The sequence below is a fragment of the Aquila chrysaetos genome, chromosome 4 (genome assembly GCF_900496995.4).
Source record: "Aquila chrysaetos chrysaetos chromosome 4, bAquChr1.4, whole genome shotgun sequence".
Classification (NCBI taxonomy): Eukaryota; Metazoa; Chordata; class Aves; order Accipitriformes; family Accipitridae; genus Aquila; species Aquila chrysaetos.
The window spans coordinates 44,240,539-44,259,171 of record NC_044007.1 but is presented as its reverse complement, the minus strand read 5'-3'; the positions used below and the strand labels follow the sequence as shown (position 1 = coordinate 44,259,171).

Here is an 18,633-nt window from a genome sequence, read left to right as displayed (position 1 = left end):
AGGGAGACCTTCCTACCTCAGCAGAGCAATGACTATTTACAGCCTGAAAAGGGTTGCCAGCCTCCAGTTCAACACCCTCTTAAGGGCAACAGATTATCCCCAGAGTTGGCTCCTCCAAGCCTGCGCACTGAACTATGGAAAGGACATAACCTGAGGCTGGAGGGAGCTAACTCACTTGAGCTACAGAAGAAGCATTTAATCATGTCTGAAGTGTCAGGATAGGCGGACAGAGGATGGGGAGGATAGTTTTGCCTGCTGTGATCTATTCAGCTTTTTCAACACTGGTAATATTATGTTCCTTCTCTCCCCCTCAAACCGATTTTTCTTTGCTTAACTCACCGTTTCTGAAGGGAAAGTAATTGCTTGCTAAGTGCTTGGACACTGTACTGTACTTTCACTTCTCTTCTCAGAAAAAGAAATCACACCTTGTTGCTGGTTAAAAGACTGCAGTAACGGTATTATCATCAGCATGAGCTTGGAGACGCTGAACCCTGCCTGGCCAGGGGACAGAGGTGCTTGCCACCCTCTGATGCCCTCTGCGGTGTGAATGCAGAAAGCAGCACCTAAAAACTGCCCTATCTAAATCAGAATATTTCCCACAGTATCTTCTGAGTATGTCCAGAAATACGATACTAAGTAATTTCTCTATGCTCCGTTCATTTATAATGTCATCAGTTACATGCTGTACCAACAGTCATTCATCATCCAGACAGAATTTGTAGAAATACATGTCAGTCTGCAAACTGGCTGTAGATATTTCTAAACTTTTTTCTTTGTCACCTGTCTACCAATATTTCACTCTGTCAGTCGAACTATGTGAAGGCTCTTCACCAGGTAATGGAAATGTACTTTCAATTGCACATGTGAAGCCTTCTCCCAAAATCTTTCCCTTCTTCCTGAATGTAAGATTGTCAGTCAGCTCCAGGTAATTTATTTTTGGTTATAACTAAACAATGCTTTCAAGTTTTCAGCTGCCACTGTCTTTCTTCTGATAGTTCCCTCACTCCTGCAAAGCCTTCATGATTAAACATGCGTTTTTTTCATTTAATAGAGAATTTTAAAATGCTAAAGGAAATATGCAATAGTGTAACAACAAGAGAAAAAAAATTTTTATTTCCTTTTATTCATAAGGGTAACAAACATCTCTTATATGTTCATTAAGGAAGAAAAAATAAATTTTCACTATAAAGTTATAAGGCTTTCAGAACTCCAGTTTCTCAAGGGGATATTTACAAGCTAATGTCTTTGCGTTGGGGCGTAGGTCTAATTCTAAGACTGTCAGAGCTGTAATCTGAGACTGCATTAAAAGGGGGAAAATACATGTACATCTCAATGTATCTCTTTGAAATTGGCTACTGTCAGAAACCAATGTCTGAACCTGGAGTTCCAGTTTCCATGGTTAGAGTCACAGAAACCATTGTTTGCATGTCAAATTTTGAAATAAAAACCAAGAGCAGCTAAGGAAATGCATTCTGTTTAGAGTCTTAGCTTATGTCTACAGTAATAAAACACAAAGTACTTGTGTACTAGCAGCTCTCTGGATTCCCGACTGGTACATGAAATTATTCTAGGAGCTGTCGTACTCTCAAATAACACAGTTTTGAGAGCTGAAAGACACTGGAAGGAGAGTATGGCCTGATTCTGTTGTCCTTGATTTCAGCAGAAGCAAAACCAGGTCCTCAATCTGTGTGTAATTCACATGATCTACTTAGCTAAACAATTAAGTCACAGCTCTGACATCTGATATTTATTTTAAGTTCTTTGAGCCAGATTCTCTTCTCTGAGCCAACCCTTTTTTCTATTCTGGTGGCACAAAGGCTATAACAACCATGGATTTTCCCAGCTGGAGATTCTCCCAGCATGAATAAGTCTTCACCTGTCTGGCAAAACCAGCTTTCATGTTGTTTCCTCCTCCTTTGCACCCTCGGAACCTTCGCCATCCTCTTATGTGAAAGAGTAAGAGGCCTGGCTACAGCCCTCATTACCATGCTTCAAATATTCTTAGCCTGAATACTTGCCTCTTCAAATTAAAGCTATGTGGCTAATTTTAAATAATTCAGAGGCTATTGTAACTAAAGTGAAAACATAGTCTGCTATGATGCTCCTTCTGCAGTATTTCAGAGGACATACAACCGAGGATCCGTCTGAGGCATGTTACCAATGAGACGTCTCAAAAGCTCTGAACCCTTAAACTATAGGTCACTCTTATCTGTGCAGGCCATGCTTAAGAATTTTATCATATTGCAAGGTCATCCTTAAAGAAAAGACCCTCAATCCAAGCAAGCCAACTTTTGAAACCCTCCTCTCCACCCCAAGAGAGCAGAGGATGTGTTAAGGGGTACCTTGAAGTCGGGATCAACTGAAAAAAACATTGTTTGATTAGAGTGTTTGTCAACCATTGCCCGAGTGAGGAACCTTGTGCTTAACAGCTGCTCTATATACATTATTTTAGGTGATGTACACAATGAAAAGATCTTTAATTGACACTAGTTTAATGGAGGTGAAAAGACCAGGATGTTGTTTATCGCTGCTCTTATTTGAGTTTACTTTAGGCAGCATCCCAGTGTGGAACTGATCTGCTGCAAAATGTGAATCCTCACAGAGGGACTGCCCCATCAGTATGCTGTGGGAAGCAGTGGAACAATGCTAAGCCACAGCACCAATTACTCAAACTTCATCCACCTCTTTGAATACGTTTACATTGTCAAGGAATTAGTCAAGGATCTGACTCCAGTCTCAAGATGAGATGCACTCTCATCCTAATCCTTTATGCCTGTGCTCATGTTTCATTACCTAAAATCTGGAGCTCTCTGGAAAAGAAAGCTCAAGTATATGCTGATACATAGTGTAGGCCCAAGCTCTTACCCAGCAGAGTGCAGCGGCCTGAGTGTCACAAACAGGTATTTTCACATTACAGTGTAGACTCTGCCTCGGACAGCTGAAGAGACATTGAGTTCAGAAGCAACTGGAAGCAGGAGACAAGTAGATCCACCACACAGAAAAAAAGTAGGGGAGCAAGTATGGAAAGTGTGTCTAGTCTAAGGAGAAACTAAAATTCTACTTGGACATCCCGCTTCTTTTGTTGTATCCCCTTTAGCTACAATACAGTAGTGCCCCACTTCTGGACAGAATCCTATTCTAAGGTGTGAGCTTCAACGAACACTTACAATGTTCACTAAATAGCTACCTACCACATTTGACCTCCAGACATGCACTGGGATATAATGGCCCAGCAAAGCAGGCTCACAGCTTCGCGTACCAAGATTTTTGGCCACGGAAATGAGTCAACTTGGGAGGTAAACAACATCAAAGACAGTAACATTCAGAATGCAGCGGCCCCTTCTGATTCAATGCTTTCTAATCAGCCACTTTCCAATAATTCATTAAGACTTGAACAAAGAGGTTGAAACATTGGCTTCTCCTAGGGCTTCAGCCAACCGTAATGAAATTATAACAGGATATATTTACAAGGATGAATATCTTGAACTTAGCTATAATGATGTTTATTAGTAATTCTTCAATAGCTGCTCAGAAAGCATATTTGTATTAGTTAATCCTTGCCTGTGGAGACCTTTATATTTGTTTGGCAAAAGAACATTAAGAAGCATGGATTTCTTTTTTTTCCTCTCTGTAAATCCCTGTTTCCATCATAAAATGCTGTGGGATCAAGAAATAAGCCAAACGTAGTGTATATGATGACTTTTCTGCTATTACTATTAGAGATCACTCTAGAAAACAGAACTGGAATGGATATAGATCTAGATTAACATATTCTGACAAGTTTTACATTTGAAAAAGAAATGTAAAAAAGAATTTAGCAACTACACTTTGCATTGTGAGCCTCTTGAGAAGCACCACACACATACAGATAAGCACTATGTGCATAATTCAAAAACACCCTTTTTCTTCTTTTCTCCTCTGTCAGAGATATGAACATGGAAAACAGTGAAGTACATATCTATTTTGAAAAGTAAAAGAAAAAATCTCAAAACAATTACAGACCTGATGTATGAGTTTATGCAAAAGAGCTCTCTTTCCCTAAGAGATTCTAATAAACAGGTTAGGATATCCCTTGAGTAATTCAAACGAGAACATGTATGGCATTATGAAACCCGCACTATTTTGAATACTAAGCTGTGAATATGTACTTCATTCTTTCCAAGAGGAAAGATGTATTACAATACTAATTGTTCATTAAACTATAAAAGGATAATTCACTGAAAATAAATGAGATGTATAGGTAAGACTGGTCAAACTATTCAAGACATTAATTTACTGAAGCTATCTTTTCCTATTCATAAGGAGGTTTTATGTAACAGATAACAATTTCCATTCATTCATCTATCAGCTCTTTGAAATCACTGAACTATCACGGCAGATATTTCAGCTGAATCCAGAGACTTCAAATTATGCCTGGAAAGTTATTGGAGAGCTCTTGACTGAAGGCAGAACCACTCTTAGAATGAGATATAGAGACTACACATTGATAAATTTGAAGAGGAAATTCACTTCTTGCAATTCTGCAGCACTCTATGCAAGTATTCTGTTTTAGCTATCATGGTTGCTAGAATATTTGCATAAATTAAACACAAGAACAGCTGCAATACATCAAAAGCAATATATGAACTAGTTGAATCATCTGAATGAAAGCTGATGACATGTGCTTAACTGCATACAAGCCAAACTCAGCACTGACAAACATAGGCAAACTCTATCGTAGTGAAAGGAAATAGAATAGAGTTTGCCAGAGCTTAATTAGACCCTGCTCTTTTTGAAATATGAATAGGCTCCAGGTTGAGTGCTGTGCAAATGGTAATGTTTAACTGTACTTTACATTTCCTGTGCTTATTTTAGAAATGTTTCTATTTCTTTCCGAACTAGAACAGATTCAGAACTATCATAACAGATTAATAATCCACTGTTTCTCCCTTACAAGTACTTTTTTCTAAATTGTTATCTTAAAGGTGTTCCCAGTGAACATATGCCATGTTTGTGCTCAGGCTAAGGTCATTTTACCCTATCACAGTTACATAAGGAGACATCTTATGAATGGTAACTGGGATAAAAATATTTGAGTGTTACATATAAATGCATCAAACGTAGTGAGCTATTATAGACATACTAATATTGGAGGTCTTATCTTTAAGGATCTTAAGTGGGTGTAAAATACATGCAAACCATACATTTCAGTGAGCCAAAATGTGCTGAGCAGAAAGTGCTGGTCTTAAATAAAAACCAGAAAACACTTTCCATATATTTGGATTGAGCAAGTTTAATGTTTCTCTGTTTTTCAATACTGCTCTCACTGTTATAACGTTCTGATACTCTGAGATGGAGAGTGTAACTGCAGAGAAAAGGAACTGTTACCCTTAATATTCAAGAGGTTTTCTATCTATTCTAAGATAAGACCTACCTTGTTAGTCTTATTTAATCTCCAGATTTACTCGTTTCACTCCTTGCTCTGACAAGAAAGGAATAGCTATCCCAGACAAAAGTAAAGGAGAAGCAAGGCTTTTCTGGAAGTGCTGCTCGGTTCTGGGTCAGTGGACTTCAGTGTAAATGTGCAGTTTGGATCTGTTTTAAGGATTTTGAAAGCCCTGACTGCAGCTTAGATAAGGGATCCCTCTATAGTCCCATGCAGCTGAACCACAAACGTACACACAGAGTGACTCTGCCACGCACGTGATGTAGACTTACCCTGTTCAAAAGCAGTACATCTGGGTGTTAAATTTGCTGTACCTGTGCACATCTTTCTTACTCACAAAAATTATTTATGTTGTAGTAATCCCTTTTCTGCAAGTCTGAAAATTGCCTGACATCTAGAAAAGCATCTTGTTACTGAATGAGGGGGGGAAATCTGTGTACGTTAACTTTACACACAAACTTGGGATTTGAACATATAATAATGGGAAACACAAATTGTACGGGGTATCTTGCTAAATTAGTACTGACCAACAGGTCCACTCAAACTCTAGGCCCACAGCATAAAATGAAAGTGATTAGCCTGCTCTAGATTGTCTTCTGACCCAGAAGATTTCTCCAGAGACCACAAGAAATCCTCACATTGGTATGTTTTAGCAAGGTTTCGTCCACCGTGTAAAAGATGAGTTCTGAAAATATTTTCCCTAAATTTCCTAAATTAAAATTTCAGTGGCAAAAGAGAAGTCTCTCACGTGTTAGGCATCCTATGCCATTAACAGACTAGGAAGAAGTAATTACTCTATCACAATTACAGTAATAACATCACAGCTATCTCCTCAGTTATTTTAATCCAATGGGATTTAAGGGTTTTACTAATCTAGTGCATATATCCAGTACTGCCACATATACTGATGCGGATGCATTTCCTAACACTTCATTTCAAAGGTTGCTTCTACTGAAACACATCACATACAGCTTGATATCATAAACAGCAAAGGTTAAGGAAAAAAGGCATCTGTCTGTTTTCCAGCAGGGTTTTATTTTGCTTTTCACCTTTATTTTACAGGCTCAAGTAAAAAGGAGAACATAATTTAAGTAGCAAAGCCTTAAGCAGATTTGTGACATGTCATTCCTGAAGCTGTCAACATGACAATAGTTGCTTTACTGATGCCATTTTAAATGTTTTTCTTTAAGCCAAAGACACAGATTTCAAATCACGTAGTAAGAGAACATGTACTAAAATGCAATCTAACCAATTTACTTGAATTGACAAAAAAAGACCTAACAGGCTTTAAAAAAGAAACCCTAGGGAAAAAAGTTTAAATATTGTTAGTATGCAAAATTGTCCCTTTATCCTAAGTGGTTTTTGTTTGATTACATAACCATTTTAATTGTATGTTTAAAAACAAAATATTAGGATTAAAACGTAGCCACAGTTTGTAACTCCAAACAGTATCTTCCATTGGTGTTAAAGCCTGTATTAAGCAAAGACATTTTTATGTACTTTTTTTGGTAACATCAGTGGAGCAGTCAATGGTTTTTTTTGCCCAGCAGACATAACAAAACATAGGATAACAAAAAAATGGCCACTAACCAATCAAATGCTTGGATCCTTCATGTGTTAAATCTTGTTTATACCCTACAGATAAAGAATTGCACCCTTAGTATGTAATCAATAGTCAATCAATTCCCTCACTGGAGCAAGTGTTTTCCAATTCACCAACATTAAAAATGCTCAAAACACGAATGAATAGCCTGTAGGACTTCCACTAAAGTAGTAACCTCTAATTCACAAGTGACAAAATGAATCACTCATCCTTAAATTGAATAGAAAAGCCTAACCATCAACTGAGGCTAACACAGGAGATCAGCTGCACTTTTCCTAGCAAAATGCTTTCCATCATGTATCTTCTGATTTCAAGTCATTTTGCAAGTTTCATTTTGACATATTTTCTTCACCAGAGTTAAGTTTCGGTTGTGGTCTCATGGGCAGGGAGTATATGCAATTGCTTAAGTGTCAAAAGAACAAAAAAAAAATGTCCCAGAGAATACATTTTTTTCCAACTAAAAAAATATATCTCATCCCGTGTAACACTGTTCATGTGTGCATACATTCAGAAACCATTATATTCTTTTCTAACAGTCTGCTTTAATATTCTCCCTCAACATCAAAACCAAATGTAAGCAATGAATTAACAAAAAAAAATTATTTTTCAGTACAACATCAGCGGAAAGCTTCTACTGAAAAAGAAGGTATTTACTATGGCTATTAAAGTGCATTTATTTGGTACGTTTTAAAGCAAGTCTTACAAATAGTAACATAAGATGTACTCACCTTTAAATCTTTTTTTTTTTACTTTAGTGAAAAGTACTGGATAAACACCACTGAAAATTTTAGTTCTGTAGAAAACAGGTAAGTGTTAATAAGGGGGATATTCTCCCCCTCCTACAAATTACTTTCAGGTCAGTTGGAGAGATCTTCTTTAAGAATAAAATGATCCCAGTGCGGATAGTGGCAGTACATATAATTTAGACATGGAACCAGCCACCTCCTCTCTCTGCGGCCTTCCGGTGGCTATTTTCCTAGGTGGTGCATCTTTCTCGGGTCCCTCAATGATTATGAGGTTTTGCTTATAGCTTTGCACAATGACTACCACTATGCAATGATTTTTATGCTGTTGTAAGCACTTTGGAAAATACAGTCTACATTTATAAGCCACCTTTGTAACTTTCAAATCACATGTAGGTCTGAAACACCGCATCATTCTCCCTCAACCTGCCCTCAAAACCCATTAATTAAAAGATAAGTGTGTGTGCCTATATATATGTATGTATGCATGCATGGTTACGCTTCTCATCTTTTTAAATCTTTCTCTCTGTATGCATACATATTTAAAAATCAACATCATCTCCAGACATGAAGCAGTGTATTTTCAAGGCTAAAGCATATTTACCAAACAAAAATAGTGCAAAGTCTTACACCTGTGCACTACCATTCACCCATCTCTCAGAGGCTTTTCCTAGCAGATTAACACCTGAAATAACAAACCAGGAAAACACAGAGACCTGCCATTCTTTCTTGATTGAAAAATCAAATCATGCCTACAGTAAAGAAAAAGAATACAAAATATATCAACTCTTCAGTTTGCTCACAGGCTCAGGGCCAAGCTAGACTAATTCAAAATGCATGCTATAGTTCCTGAGTTACAGACAGTTATGCACTTGGATCTACTTTGAAGTGAAACTTCTGTTTTATTTGTTATTCACTTCCCCGCATATTGGAGGAGTCCTGGTGTACTTCAGGCCCAATCCTGGTGTAATTCAGTGAAAATTCTGACATTCACTTTTCTGGGGCCAGAACCGTACACATTAGTAACTGTGTCTCTTGTCACACTAAGTACAATTTTTATAAAAATATGAAATAGAACTAAAACAAAACCCATAAGATCTCCTCATATTGAATAAAGAAAAAGTCACTGACTTTTTGTACACAATAGCCCAACAAAAAAGCTCTTCCACATGCTGGCATCCTATCTTGCTCCTGGCAGAGCATAGTGCCATCTGAAATGTTCGCTGCCCGGCGTACTGCAGCTCCACAAGGTTTCTCCCTTCACGTGCCAGGAGAGTGCGCCACATCAGGTCGATACTGTAAGGCATCGAGCACCCTCGTTTTGCACTGTGATTAATGGAAGTGAGAGCAGAGCCCCTTGGAGAGCCAGCATCATCATTTCATTTGAAGGACTACTCTGATGGACTTCATTATAATCTAAACCTCCATGTACGTAACAACTATGTTTTGTCTTTGCTCATTCACTCATCTGCTGTTGGGGTTGGTCCATGGGCTTGACATTCTCCACTGTGATATGGAAGATTTCTGTCTTATCCTAGACTTCAGATGCCTTCTCTTCAGCAGCCTACCTCTACTGATTGGCAGTCATGTTTGCCAAAAACACAATATTGCTATTACAAGGCATAGTGCACAATACACCTAAAAACCCAAGCAGTCAAGGAAAGAAATGTAGCAGCAGGGTTACAGGTCGTAAAGGTGTCATAACCATGAAGGAGCAGGACACAATGATAGATCCAAGCACCTGTGCGGAACTGAAGGCTAAAGGAATATACTCTCTGCAGCATTTGGGACTTACTTGAATTAGAAACTAAGAAAGCCAGCATGCAAACTAGAGGCACTGAGATCCCGGACATCTTACAGTTTGGGGAACTAGTACAAAAGTAACACTTTCTGGAAGGAAATGCTGGTTATAAATAACAGCTGACCTGAATGAAAGGCAGTGAAGTCAAGGCTTATTCCATTAAAAACAGAAAAATGGTGGAAAAAGCAAAATATGCTTATGAATACAAATACAGTTACAAATATGCACTTGTCAGAATTAAACCTATCGGTTTGTGGAACTATGTATTTCTTACAGGAAACAGTAAGTAATGGGCCATTAAAAAGTGACCAATATCAACTTGTTCAGGAGAATTTATCATCGAAATTTTGAGGACAGCTTTGAGATCAAAATGCTATCAATACATTTAATGAAAATTAATTCTTTCTCCCCACCAAATGAAACACTAGGTAACAAAAATCTATCCTGCCTACTTGTATTTTGGGGGTAGAATTGACACCTAATCTTGGTACGAGCAGAGATAATGCTTATTTCCACTGAACTCATTGGGACTGTTCATATTTTTGCATCATGGTGTCGTGAGATCCTCGCAGCCCCTCTGATACTGCCTCAGTAATCATTGGCCTGGTCAGCATATTATCCTATGGCATCTTTACTGCTTCCAGTACCCAAGCCAGTTGCATTCTCCCATGGAGACTGCCATATAGACTGCCACATCTATATGGCAGGACAAGATGTTAAAAATGTGCTCTGTACCACAGCCGGGGAGAATGGCCCTGCCTGGAGTCCTGGGGAGACCCGAGGTCGACAATTCTGCTATCTGACAATTCATTCAGTTTGTTAATTTATGAGAATACATTTTCTTTTAATTACTAGATCTTGAATATGCAGAGTTATAATTTATTTATCTATCATGTCCGTCTCAATAAAAATAAAGAAAAATAAGTCCCTTAACCGTTTGGAATACGGATTATATTAAGCCTTTGAAAGCAGAATATATTTGCCTGGTTCTGTTCCAGAGAAGCCTACCCACCAACTTCACTGTAAAAATAATTTATTCAAAAACTTCAGATATGGAATCAGGAACAATTACTATAAGCCAACAAAATTTATTTTGATTTTTTAATGTAACAGTTATTCTTCTTTTAAATCAATTTATCCCACTGTTTTACTAATTTCTGAGGTAATGTCTGTTTTGGTAAACGTGATTTTGGAGAATGTCATTTTTATTAACTCTCATCTTCTTTTAAGCTTCCTGAATGAAAAGGGAAAAAAAAAAAAAAAGCATGCTATTTTATTAATAGGAATAATAATTGGACAAGACGTAAGTATTACAAAGGACTCTGTGTTATGCCGTACCATACACTTTAATTTCCTAGAGACAAGGTTTACATTCCTCCGTGGACTCCTTTTTTTATTCCAGATCTGTAATTACATTCACTGAAGTAGTTTAGTATTAGGCACAGCAGGTCTTCCAGCATTAGGGACTTCCAGCTGTAACTATCACTACACCTACAGGAGATTTTTTAAGTGTGTAAAAAGAACAAAAGTTTTCTTATGCCTTACATAAGGTTACATGGGTTTGATTCAACCATAAACTAAAACAAACCTCAAACATATCTTTCAAATCTAACTCATTATGAATAATGGTTAAATTAGCACCATGTCATGGGACAACTTACAGTTTTCTTCTGCTGATGTGTAAGAAATTTTGACATAAAATCAAACTCTTAAGTTTAACCTCAAAGTTTAAATAGTTTGAGGGCCAGATTCTCTTCTCTGATATGTTATTCTAAATCTGAAGTAGATATGCTCAGGAGGCTAATTTGAACATCCTGGTAAATTGAGAGCAATATTTATCTTCATTCCTTCATGTCTGAAAAATAACTAATCAAAATGTTTTAAAATGTCTTGCTGGTCTCCCAGCACAAAGACAAATTTCAGCCCCTTACCCCTTGTAAGTTTAGATAGCTCATTTCTCCACTGTCGTGGGGAGTATGTAAGGAAAGAACAGTTAATGCAGACTTCTTTATTTCCCAAGACTTCTTTAAATCTAATTACATGGAAGCTATTTTGGTTCTGTGGAAAGTGTATGGATAAAGGTAACAAAGAAAATCTGAGAAGAATGCCAAACTATTCTAGTTCCCCCAACGTGATATTCAAAAATAACCTGATGCTGAATCCTCTCTTTGTGAAAATACATATTTATTTCGGTTCTTTGCAAAAAAACGTGACCACAGTTACACATCAGAAGCAGGGGATAGTTAGGAAAAAGACTGCCCATTGAGGAGCTTTCATCTCTAAGCTTAAAAACTTTATGAGCCACTTCTTAGTGCAAAAAACCCCACACTCAAGCACAGAAACTTCATGAAAATCAGGCAAGTAAAGGATGTTGTGACAGAAAATTTAATCCCACTAGATATAATAATTCAAAGGAACAGCTTGTATTTTTAGTGACATCCTACTAGAAATCCTAGCAAAAGATGAAGATTGCTTTTTGGTTAGTTGGAATACGTTATTTCTTCTGAATATACTCTTCAGAGTAAGTACTCACTCTCATTAATCAGGTCACCAAGAAAAACAGGTACAGATCTGTGTGAGAGAAGACTTTGAACATGTAGGCCTAAAAGAGGAAAGTTAAGACAGCTAAAGTGATAGTGAAACTGGTGTCCTTATTTCATATGTGGGTGTCCTTCTGGGACCTACAAGATACAGGATACAAATCTTCATATGGCCAAGAAGCACACGACATGGAATATGCCCCTGATTATTAAGGGGAAAAAAAGACCTAAAGAGTCATTTCCAGGCATGTCACAGGAGCTCACTGCCCCAACACGGCAGGGCAGGTTTGAGTGTCCATCCTATTTCAGTGCTGTCATGCCCCTTTGCCCCCCAAGGAACCTGCATGAAGCAGAGCACAGCTGTTATTCCCGTGACATAGCTCTAGTCCAGGACCTGCCCTTGAATCGCCTGCAAGCCACAGCCAGATGGGGCATCAGAGACCAACCACTCTTGCTTTTACATCTTATTGATGTATCTATAAACGAGTGGTACATGTAGGATGCCTGACAGTTAGTGTCTCACCCTTCTTTTTCCAACCTCACTGAAGACACCCTATGATGCTGTGCTTTTCTGTTATGGCCAGAGCTAAATGAGCAGGTCCCCATGGCAGTAAGGAGGAGGTCCCATCCCCTCTCAAACCTCACCCCTGGTCACGTGCTCCAGCCACTTGCCTTGTGCTGCTCCTACAATTCATCCGGTGGCACTCCAGGCCAGCTCTCCTCACTATGCAAATAGCTAACCAAGCCCCCAAATGAAATAAAAGAGAAGAAAGGGGTGTGTGGAGGTGAGGCTCCGTGAGTTGAATTAGTTCATCGTGCGGTTAGACTAAAGCTGGAACCAGTCCTGAGAGTGAGGGAAAGAGAGAAGAACAGGAGGGGAAGCACATTTCAGCCCTCCTGCTGTTCAGCTCATTGATAATACGGAGCAGCATCCTCAGAAAAGAAAAAAGAGAAAACACACAGAAGTGATGCTCCTTGCATGCTCTGTTCTGTATATAGCACTGTTCTGGATGCTTTTTGTTTCAAACAAAAGAAGCAATTGACCTGCTCAATTTTCTTTTAAATCAGACACTTGAGTTTGATTTTAAGCAATAATATGTAACTCCGGTTTTAAATGCTTAGCTGCATACTCAACTGAATGCAACACCTTTCCTGACTGAGGGGAAGATGAACAGTTCTCTTCAGCTGATGCTCAGGTACTACCAGCTGGAGTAAAAAGCTGCTGTTAATGTGTTGGTGAGAGGAGTTGTAAGAAAAGCGTTGACGACTTGTAAGAAAAGCCTTGTCACAGTTCTCTATCCCAAAAAACAAACACACACCATCACAACAGGTACTAATTTGTATCCTTGCTGTTTGTTATAAAAAATTGAATTAATATGAAAACTTGACTATTATTTAAACTGCAGATCTGCCCTTTCTAGGCTGGAGAGAAAGCTATCTTTGTGGCTGCCCATAGGACACTGCACCTACGCCAGGGACAACTGGAGAACTCCTCTAAGGATGTTCAGAAGTTCCACTCCTTTTGTATACAAATAGTTACTAAAACTAACAAGTAATAGAAAACAAAGCCTTATTATGTATAATACTGATGAATTCCAAGAAAATTCCCTTTCAAAGTTATATAAATATTATGAAATATATACACTTTCTATTTTCTAGCTCAATACAACTATTTAGTTAGGAGTAAACATCTCAAATGGGAGATACTGTTGTCCACAATAGACTTTCTCCTCAAGCCACCCGATACTAGTAACTATTGCTCTCAGGTTTATACTTTTCTATCTTTCATTCTCTTGAAAGAAGACACATGTAAGGCTTCAAGTGTTCTGCCTTGAAAAGAACCTTTTTACATTTTTTTTCCTGGAGAAGTATACACTGAGGGTTTGTTCACAGCACATAAAGAATTCAAGCCGCAGTAAGTAATCACTCATGACCAGTCGTGCTGATAGCCAGCAGCATCTTTTCCAGTCAGCAAACAAGTCTGTGGCCATCTGGTTTGGGCTGGCTTTCCGTTAACTACCAGAGTCTTAACGCTCTGAAAAAGCAAGAATATCTGGAAGTTCGCTGGGACACTACAACCCCTTACTGATGGACTGCTCAGTACTTGGGGCAGATCACACGCAGCAGAAGCTTCCAAGGCCAGAATATTAATTACTTTTTGCTTGATTTGTCTTTTTTTAGTCCAGTTTCCTTAGACTGTGCAGCAATCTCATGGCACAAGCGCCTGCCCTACCAATCACTTACTCACCTACTAACTTCTGAACTTGTCACCTGACTTCAAGTGTTTCTGCAATGGGGTTTAATTTCCTTTAAAACAGACCACTAGACAGAGAAGAGCAAGTCTACCGGTGTGACTTGGGGAAGGCTGCATCTCGACCTCACCTATTACCAGCCATCAGCCACACATGTGCTCTCCAGGGACACAAATCCCTAAGAAACCAAACTTCCCTAGTTTTCCTCATCTTGGTTTCTCTCCAGTAGGCAGGCAATAAGAGAAAAATCTTAGTGGGCTACAGCCAAAAGACAGTCACTATAACCTCCTTGCTGAACCGCACCATCCTAACCCACACAAATCCCTCAGGCAGCTCCGCTCTAGCAGGAAACATTTTGCATGGCTCTGCATCAAAACCAGCTGCGGCAGAGGTGACCTGCTGCCCGGTCTCGTGGCCAAGCACAGTCTGTGAATATCACCAGGCAGCTCTGCTTGGCCCTGAACCGCCCCTGCTTGTCAAGGCCAGCCCTGACCCATGCCAGTGCTGGAGACGGCTCCCTGCCCCAGCCTGAGCATCCTGCTGAAGGTGAAACAAGCCCCCATGCCCAGCACAGCCCGGATCGCCAGCACCTGCCCCGGCAAAACTAGGAAGATGCATCACATGGGAAGCCGTCAAGTTGAAGAGGAAGTTTAAAGGAATAAGCCCGGATATCTGTCTCTCAGATTAGTCATTTTTCCTCTCGGTGCAAATCAGAGGAGCAGTCCTAAGTTTGGGGAGAAACGGGGCTCCCTCAGTGCTCGCTGCGTTACAACGCGGGGAAGTTGTGAGGCTTGCTCAGAGGGCCTGCCTGTAGGTCAACTGCGGTGGCAACCGACCTCCCAGCAGAGCAGAAGGCGCTGAAGCCCGAGGGACCCTCGCCCCCCTTGCGTCTCGGGTACCCCCCACAGCTGAACTCCTGCCGGGGCGCGGGGCTGGGCTGCGCTGCCCTCAGCGGGGCTCGACCCCCGCCACGGCGGAAACCTCCCCGGGGGCCGCCGCCTCGGGGACGGGGAGCGCACCCCCGGCCCCGCTTTCCGCCCGCCCCCCTCCCGCCTGCAGCGGGCCGCCCCGGCGGAGGAGCCGTCGGGCTCGGCCGCCGGCGGAGAAGCAGGGACGGGACCCGGAGGGGGCGGCATCCCCGGGCTCCCCGCGCGGGGCAGCGCGATGGCTCTTACCTCCGTGGCGGGCGGCGGCGAAAAGCCGGGGCGGCGGCGGGGCGGCGGCGGCGGCCGGGGGCGGCCGGGGGGCGGAGGCGACGGCGGCGGCGATGGCGCGGGGGTCCGGCGGCGGAGCGCCGCCGCCGCTGTACCGCCGGGAGATCACCCGGTCCCGCCGCGGCGGGCGGGGCGGCAGCGGGCGGCCGCCGTCGCCCAGGGCGTGGAGGAGGAGGTCGAGGAGCGTCCCCCGCTCCGCTCCGGCGGCGGGGACGTCCCTGCCCTCGGCGCCCGGCGGCGGCGGGGCCGAGGCCAGCAGCAGGAGCACGATGGCGGGCAGCGCCTGGCGTTTCTTCGCCCCTCGCATCTCTGCGGCGCTGGGAGGAGGAGGAGGCAGAGAGCGAAGGCGGTCAGCGCCGAGCCCGGCTCGCCCCGCGCCCGCCCGCCCCCCATGCCGCGCCCGGGGGCACCCCCGCGGGCGCGGAGGCGGTGCGCGGCCGCCCGCTGCTCCCGCACGCCCGGGCCGGGCGCAGCCCCGCGGAGCGCCGACGGAGGGGGCGCGGAGACCCGACGGGCCGCCACCGGCCGGCCCCGCCGCGCCTCCCCGCCAGCCCCCAAGCAGCCCCGCCGCGTTCGCCCGGCTGGCTCCCCGGAGGGCGCATTTATAGACGCGGATTAGGGGAAGGGTATTAACCCCGCCGCACATATTTGCGGTCCAGGGCTTTGCGGGGGATTTGCTCGGCTCCCTGTGCCCGCGGCGCTCCCGCGCCTGCGGTTGCCTCCTGCCCGCGCCGGCGGAGCGGGGCGGCGGGGGACCCCCAGCGGGCCGGCCGGCCAGCCCGCCCGCCGTCCGCCCGGGCAGTGCCGCCCGGCGGTTTTCGGGCGAGAGCGCGCGGACGGGCGGCTGGACGGAGTTCGGTGAGGGGCGAGTTACATCGGGAACTGCTGCAAATCGGGGCGTAAAGGGCAAAAACAATTACAACAGCCTCGCGGAGGCTTCGCGAGCAGTGCTTAATGCCCCTAAGTAAGCTATTCTAATTATAGCAAACGGTTTGGATTAAGGGGGAGGGAGGAAAATTCTGTTATTTACGAACTGTTTTATACTTGGCCTCCCTTACAAATCCTCTTGGGCGAAAGAGTTAATCGGAGCCGCCAGGGAGCCGGCTCTCCCCGACGGCTCCGGTCTCTCTCTCCCTCCCTCCGCCGCCGCAGGGGCGCGGGGCAAAGCCGGCGAGTAGCCGGGGAACGACCCGTGGGGCTTCGCCGCAGGGGCAGCGGCACCCCCTCGCTCCACGCCCGGGCCCCCCTCCGGAGAGCCGGCGGGCGGCTGCTTACCTTCAGGCGGAGGCAAGTCGGGCTGAGTGCGTGCGGGCTGGGGAGGGACGTCCTCGGCCGCCGCCGCAGAGCCCGTGTCCCCGCGGAGGCTCCGCCGGGCGCGGAGCGGGGCGGTCGGTGCTGCGCCCGGAGAGGGGGGATGCGCCCTCCAGGGCCATGCGCTTGTCTTATATAGTCCGCACCGGCGTACTCATTTGAGTACTATCGACTTTAGGTGGGTGGCAGTCGATGGAGACACCTCTGGTAATCACTCTTGGGCTCAGAGAAGGTCTCTTCTGACAAACTTCCTCCTCCCCGTTTGTCCCCCGGTGGATGGCAACTGAAAGCTGCGTTTGAAGTGGCTCTGATCTATCTGTGAAATTAGATTTCCCTGAAGATTGGGAAACGCTTACTAATAAAGCTGCCGGCTCAAGAGATTAAAATGTGCTTTAACTTAGCAGGATTCCCTTGGGAATACAGCAAGAGAACTATTCCCCCCCGCCTTTTCTCATTGAACAAAGAAGCTGTGAGCAAAGTCTGAAGTGTCTAGAAATTTGGTTCTGTTTTGATGGCAAGGAAGGTGGTAGACTCTCTTTGGCGGGTGAATTCACAAACTAGGGACCTTGTCAAAGTTTGTTTCTCCAAAACAGCTTTTTAAATTTTTGACAGTGACACTTAATGAAAAGCTAGCAAAAAAGATACTGACCTAATGAAACCATTGAAGCCATAGGTTAAAAAACTTGCCTCCTAGAGCCCTAAATATGTAAGCAAACAATTATTGAATACGATTGCAACTTTCAGAGAGGAGTGCATACAGGTGGTCTGGGTAGATTGAAAAGCAATACAAATTTTTAGAATTATACCAGACATTATTTCACATTATGACCAAATTTGCAAGTATAACTCTTTGTCAGAAGGTATCACTGATATACTTACTTAATAAGAGTGGGAGAAAAAGAAAAAGGATTTGAGCTATCCTTGAAGATGTGAAAATGGGGAATTTAGATTTGAAAGAGATTTAAACTATTCTGGATCTGTCTGACATAGGACATTTCCCTACAAACTCTGACTCTTTCCCAAAACTGTACATTCATACCCTTCTCTGGTTATCTCAGGCAGCGCACACTCAGGGCCGTATCTCACAGGGGCGGCCTCATCGCCGGTGATGGGAGCCAGCTTCTTCCCCACATCCTCCTACTCTTGTGCCATCCTCACTCACCTTGGGGGGGAGGGGGGGGACACGACAATACCACAGAGATCAGGGATCAAACCAAATTTAACTAATGAAGGGTTACAAAGGGGTTTATCACACAATTTTTTTTTAGAGGTCAGTGTACTGCACTAGATAAACTAGTCTGACCTGTGGATTCTCAGAGTAACAGAAGGGAAGTGTCAGTCTTTTCCTCACAAAATGATTTCCTGCTCTTACCTCTTTATTGGGGGCATATAAGGAGTTTCATTTGGTCAAGCTGATGGTTAGGTTGAGTGAATAGGAAAAGAGAGAGCAGTGATAAGCTGAGAAATAAAGCAGGATATTAATTTACCAGCTCTAAAACAAATCCCAAAGCTTCTCTCCATTTGCTGTTTCTTTCCTTTTATTTTGTCCTCAGAGACACATATTGCCACCACAGAATCGAACTGAATTCTCCTCTAGAAATGGCCAAAGTGTTACCTTGACTCGAGCTCCTCTGCCCACCTTCATAACTAGTCATGGATTAGGTTTACATCTTCTTCTAGCCCTGGGAGCAGGTCACACGGGAAGGAAATCTATGTGGCACTGTTAAGACAGAGTAATTTTTCT

The 18,633-nt window shown here is 43.0% G+C and overlaps 1 protein-coding gene across 1 annotated transcript in view; it reads right to left on the bottom strand.

Moving 5' to 3' along the window:
* Positions 1–17,170, bottom strand: part of ALKAL1 (ALK and LTK ligand 1) — a 39,038-nt gene extending 21,868 nt beyond the window's left edge. Inside the window, exons 1-2 of the mRNA XM_041122846.1 lie at positions 16,854–17,170; positions 15,540–15,895 (exon numbers count right to left, since the gene is read on the bottom strand). Coding sequence (XP_040978780.1) covers positions 15,540–15,885 — 346 coding nt within the window. The 5' untranslated portion in view covers positions 15,886–15,895; positions 16,854–17,170. The remainder of the gene's footprint in view (positions 1–15,539; positions 15,896–16,853) is intronic.
* Between the last annotated feature and the right edge of the window lie 1,463 nt (positions 17,171–18,633).